This window comes from Myiozetetes cayanensis, unplaced genomic scaffold (genome assembly GCF_022539395.1).
Source record: "Myiozetetes cayanensis isolate MyiCay16 unplaced genomic scaffold, myiCay2020 scf2-11, whole genome shotgun sequence".
NCBI lineage: Eukaryota > Metazoa > Chordata > Aves > Passeriformes > Tyrannidae > Myiozetetes > Myiozetetes cayanensis.
In genome coordinates, this window is record NW_026087411.1 from 95050053 (window position 1) to 95056052 (window position 6000).

Here is a 6000-nt window from a genome sequence, read left to right on the forward strand (position 1 = left end):
AAGTCAATCAGCAGAGAAAGGTTTAGGTGCATTTCAGAGTTATGTGTATGTTAGGCTTACAATGAATAAGGCATGCTATATTAGGAAAGGACAGATGTTGTTGTTAATATTTTTAGGTTTGTCAGGAAGAAAGGGGAAATTTAGCTGCATAATAATTTTACTATAGAAAAGGAGTAAAGGCTTCTGAGTAAAAGGGTCATTCTCACCCTCTGTCTTTCCTCTTAAAGATTAATTATAGTTGAGTTTACAAATTCCTTTTTTTACATGCCCTACTTTCTCTTTTGAAATCTTACTACACCTAAAAAGGTTAAGTGGGGTAGCTATACTAGGATCTGCAAGTCTTCCTTGTCAGAGCTGAGGTGGTTACTTGGCACAGTTCTGCTGCTGATATGGTTAGAGCTGTCCTCTGAACAGAACAGTTCTCTTCCCAGAACAGACCATTTTGCTGTTATAAGTGTATGTAAGTTTTGCCTTCATGTACTACCTAACTACTTTGGGTACAAACCAAGTGTGCCACATATCTGTAGATCTGTTCCAGCCAATTATTATCTTTGATAAGACTTGCTGTAGTATGCTTTGTTTCCAGTTTACTTTGGAAATATATGTGTTTCAGAATGCAAGGCTATATACATGCATGTAGGGGGTGTTTGTATATAAATAAACAACATAGAATATAAAAACATATATTTCCATTTGCATTTGAGCCTGTTCAATAAAACTTCACAAAAGTTCCCAGCTATCCCTGTACGCTTTTATGGGTATTACTAAGATGCTAGGCTTCTCTAAGGATGCTTTGCAATTGATGCTGAATATAAGAATCAAGTAACACAGTGAAGAGAGCAAAAGTATTAAAACAGAGTTACCACAGATGTGGAAAGCTATTTTGGTATTACTATGAAAACCTGACCTTTTTTAAAGTTTACGATATTTTTCTTTAACTGCATGCCACAATTTTTACTTTACTTTTAAAGAAAAATGCAACTTTTCAAGTGTACTGCTTATGACATGCAAGAAAAGTGCTTGGAGTATGTGACTGGTTTTAGCACAATCAAAATTCTGAGAAATCATAGATTCAAAAGCCAGTAAAGAAAAAGTAATTTTAAAGATATTGATTGAGTTGCTTCTATTTAAATATGATAGAGCAAAGATTTCATGGATGAAAAAAAGCTCTTTTAATAGAAATATTAAAAAAAGATTCAGTGGAGGGCTTAGTTGTGTCTAAGGAATTTATATGGTACCAGTGGATAATGTTTTCAATTTGCTGTTCAGCTCATTGAACCCTGAAGGTGGTGTGTTTCACCACTGGTGTTCAACCTGTCCTTGTGGCCCATTATTTGATTACGTACATAACCCAGCACAGAAAATTAATCATAGACATTTGACATTCTGCAATTTAAATATTCCGGCTGTAAATATGAAATTATTAAGACTGAAGATTCTTAATGGGATAAGAAAAGTAATAATATGAGTAGCCTTTCAAATATATCTTTGAGAGAGAAGTTGCAGTAAAGGTTGTTCTTTCTTGGGTTTGGGAGGGGGATTTTGCGAATTCTTACCAGAAGTACTCAAGAGTTGTTTTCATGATATTGTGTGGATACAGCTGGTGTCTTTAAACTCCTAATACTGTCCTAACAGTACATCAACTATTTTAGGGCATAAGGTTTAACTGGCAAGGGGGAGACAGGAATATGAAACTGAGAGACATAATGAGTGTTAAAGCAGGTGTTAGAAAGGACATTTTCATATTCCTTCTATTATCCTACCTCTGGGGATTTTTTGTTTTGGTTTGTTTTTTGTTTGTTTGTTTTGTACTGCGTTTTGATTTGAGTCCTAAATAGTTTCAATGCAAATAGTTTTTAAAATACTTGGCACATTTCCAAAGGCAGTTCTGTGTAATTCACCCCTGGGGAGTGGTGGTGGTGGTGGGGGGTTGGTGTGATGGTATGTATGTAAATTCTTTTGTAATAGGAAATGACCATATTCAGTCCTCATCTGATTTATCACTGAAAGATTCTGCAGTGTTTAGGCTTACATGCATATGATGGTGTTTTTCCTGTAGTTGACAGTAATGGATGATTAGACAACTCATTAGCATGCCTGACTGTAAAACATAAATTAATTGAATGCTTATTATTAACTACTACATACATTGTTAAATGAAGCAATTAATCACCACATCGTTGTTTTTTTCTAGAACAAACCTAAAGTTAAAAGAAGAGATGAAGTCTGAAAAGAAGCCAGGTTTTTGGGACAGTTTGGTGATAAAGCAGAATGTTCCACCTAGGAAACCAGATGAGATTGAGGGATGGGAACCACCACAGATTAGCACTGCTGACTCTACCAGCGATGCAGCAACTCCTTTAAGTGACTATACGGCCTGGTCCGGCTGGGAAGATGAAACCAAAGGCTCCACAAAATACACAAACCTGGCCAGCTCAGGAAACAGTTCCAGGTGGAGTATCAAATCAGCTGGAAAGCTGGTTAGTATTAGACGTCAAAGCAAAGGTAACCTTACTGACAACTGGGAAGAGCTAGAATGATACTGGTAATGTGGAGTACTTTATAGATAAGAAGAGAAAGATTCCATGATTTACTCATATATTTAAACCAAAATCAAATCTGCTCGATCTTGCACCTTTATACAGTACTTTGTTTTATTCAGATTGTTACAAATTTTTGCTCACCTGATAGTAAATTTTCTTATTACATTGTTAAATAGCTATGTTTTCCACACTGAAAAAAAAAGTAGAGAATCTATTTTGTGCCTATATTTCACATTCAGACTCTGCAGTATGTTGGATTGTTGGTTTTACCAAAAAAAAGTAATTCCTTAGTGAATGTATACACTGGTTGTAAATTTGACTGCCTTATGTAGGAAGTTCCACTAGCTTGAGGTCCTGTTTTGTTTCTGATGTTTGAGGGTCACTCAAAATTTTAATTTTGATGCTGTCCCTTTTTAACCAAGAATACTGACCTGTCGCTTGCAGGGAGAATGCTTGTACTTAGTAGATTGTTTTCCAAATCTTCAGCCTCAGCATATGCTTCAGCTTGTGCACACAAGATGCTTACTGTCACAATGTGCTATACTGTGTATGAAGTGGGAAAATACTATTCCAATGTAATTCCTTCCATTAGAAGATTGTCACCAATAGTCAGGTCAAATGGGTCTTCCAGAACTTGGGGGGGGATTTTGGTGATTTTTTTTCCTGTTGTTTGGGGAATGTTGAGCATTTTTTCCTTGGTTTTTGTTTGTTTGGTTGTGTTTTTTTGTTTGTTTTGGTTTGATTTGGTTTTTGTGGTTTTGTTTGGTTTTTTGTTTTGGTGTGGTTGGTTGGGTTTTTTTTTTTGTTTGGGATTTATTTTAGTGTTTTTTGGTGTGTTTTTGGTTTGGTTTGGGTTTTTACTTTTTTTAATATTGAATTTTTATTTTTTTTACAAATCTAAGTTTCTCAGTTTTTAAGATGCATGTTATGTCACAAATACAAATGACTGAAAATTTGGAAAGCAGCAGTGAGTAGAGCATAATATGATCTTGATATTCTGGGGGGATATCAAGTCTGGATCTAGGTATAAGTTGTTTCTTATGGAAGGGCATATGTTCTCATTTTTTTTACAATAGCTGATCCTTATTCTAGAAACAACTTTTTTGTTTTTTACTGTGTTGTTCTTTCCCCTGTACCCCATAAGCAACGATCGAATTATTCTCTGGCATTTTCAGGGTAGTGGAGTAACTGAGCCATTGCAAGTATGTGCATACACACAACTTCTGAAGCATTTTTGTTATACAACTCTGTCTTATTAGCTGCTGATATTTTGATTTTTTTGGTAAAAGTAGGTGAAGCATTAAACGTGAGATTTGAAATGTATATATGACTAATAAAAGTGCCTCTTTTTAGCTTATTGTCTCTAACTAGTGGTGCAGCTGATGCCAGATCCAAAGTTGGTTTCTATTTTGTTTATATGACCCACATAAATGCTACTTTAACATTCATGGGTAAAAATCAACCCAAAAGTTTCATAGGAAATGAACAGTAGGCCTTTTCTCTCCTGATTGTTCAGCTGAACTGAAAACTTGACTGCCTAGCAATATGGCCAGTACAGCTGGAAGATCAAGCTAGCATGTCAGAGAAAATCAGCATTTTTACTAGAAAGTATATACCTTTATATAAGAGATGTCTTGTAAACATATTTTTGCAAGAAGCTTATGCTGATGGAAAGGGATGCATGCATTTTTTTTCTAAGCTTGTACCTTGTTTCTGTTACTGCCACATTATTCCTTCCTTAGCTCCCTCTTTCTCCTCCCTCCACTTCATGTAGCATTTTCTGGCTTACAGTTCCTACATAGCTATTTTTTGGAGATTCCTGCTGAGATGTGCCTGGAGGGAAACTGTAACAAAATGGTTTTGGTTGGTTGGGGTTTTTTTCCCTGATATTAATAGGATGTTAAAAGACACTGTTCTTAAGTTTATATAAAAGAACATTGGTGTTTTCTGCTACAAAACAGGATCTTGCAACTGGCAAATATATTTGTAAAACTGGCATTAGTTATTGAAAAAATACTAATAGAGGAGAAAAGGTTAGCATTTATATTGCATCATTTAGTCTGTGAGTAAACTCTGTATTTGCCTTGGGCAAGTACATACACTGAGGTTAATTATAGGAAAGAGTTAGTATTCTTGGGTAAAGTATGCTGCATTTTATAGTTTATGGAATACTGTTTAAGGCATGAGCTAATATTTAGTTTGGTTGTTGGTGCTGACCTAAAAAAACAGAAAAAGATCTGTTAGCAGCCCTTAATATTTTGCTTTTAAAGATGGGCTGAGAACTTTTAATTTCACTCCTGAAGAAACTATTTATACTGTGACCAGTAAAGGTTTTTGCCTTGCACATTATACTGTCAAGTGCCTGTTTCTCACCTTGATGACGTGTTTGATGCACAGTTAACTGCAACCTTTTTCAGTTTGTTTTTAGATGTACGATAAAGAATATGCTCACAAATCTGAAGCCTATTATAAAACAAAATTGCATCCAAGTGGGAAATTGAGATATGTAAAATTCTAGTTTCATTCCTAGTGATGAAAGTTTTGTTGTGCTTTTTAAGTGATATTTCCTCAGAAATAACCGTTCTAAGGATCAACATTATTAAATTTAATATAATTTATTGTTATGCTTTAATAATCTATTTTTCTTTTAAGAACTCACGGTGTGAGCTTTCCTTCTCTTATGTTTATAAATGTGTCTGAATTTTCAGAATGGGGTCCCTTCTTCTTTTACCTTCATTAGATGCTTAACTACATTATACATCTATGGGCTTAAGCTATACACAGCTCCATATGTGGAATAAATGTAGAATATGTTCCTTAAAATTTGTTTTAAAAATTGCATTTCAAACTATGTGAAATGGTTTAGAAGAAGGTAGCATTAAGATTGTACGATAAGATTGCACAAAATAAAATATAGTTTATATTGCTTTCTCGTAGCCAATCTGCATGATTGTTGGCGTGGTTTTAATGGGAATTAAAAGCTTTGTGTGGCTGTTACTAGTCACTTAACTCTGAGCAAAGTTCTTTCTGAGTATTTTTATTTATTAGCATCATTTGCAAAACAAGAAAAGTAGTATTTTCCATATGAATAAAGATTTAGTTTGAACTGAAATGCCTCATTCTCTGACTTTTTTTTGTTCCATTTTATTTGTCCTGTGAATTTGTTTCCATCTGTGTGGATGTTTCTTGCATCACTGTAGAGGATGGCCAAGGAAGTGACGGTGATGTTTGTTCAGACTCCATGGATCATGCCATCTCAGAAGCTGCAGCATCCTAGATTTAAAGCATCACACATTGTTTTCACAGTGAGAAGAACTCACTGGTTGTAACAAACCACAAATATTTTGCTTTACTGGTATTTATTGATTTAAACTTTTTGTTTTGTTTTGTTTTTTAATTTATTGACTGTTATGAAAGCTGGGACAGAGCAGCATTCTTTCCCTAAAGATTTCACCAG

The 6000-nt window shown here is 34.7% G+C and overlaps 1 protein-coding gene across 1 annotated transcript in view; it reads left to right on the forward strand.

Moving 5' to 3' along the window:
• TDRP (testis development related protein) overlaps window positions 1-5655 on the forward strand; it is a 30293-nt gene extending 24638 nt beyond the window's left edge. The window contains exon 3 of the mRNA XM_050315378.1: window positions 2195-5655. Within this exon, the coding sequence (XP_050171335.1) occupies window positions 2195-2540 (346 nt within the window). The 3' untranslated portion in view covers window positions 2541-5655. The remainder of the gene's footprint in view (window positions 1-2194) is intronic.
• Window positions 5656-6000: the final 345 nt, after the last annotated feature.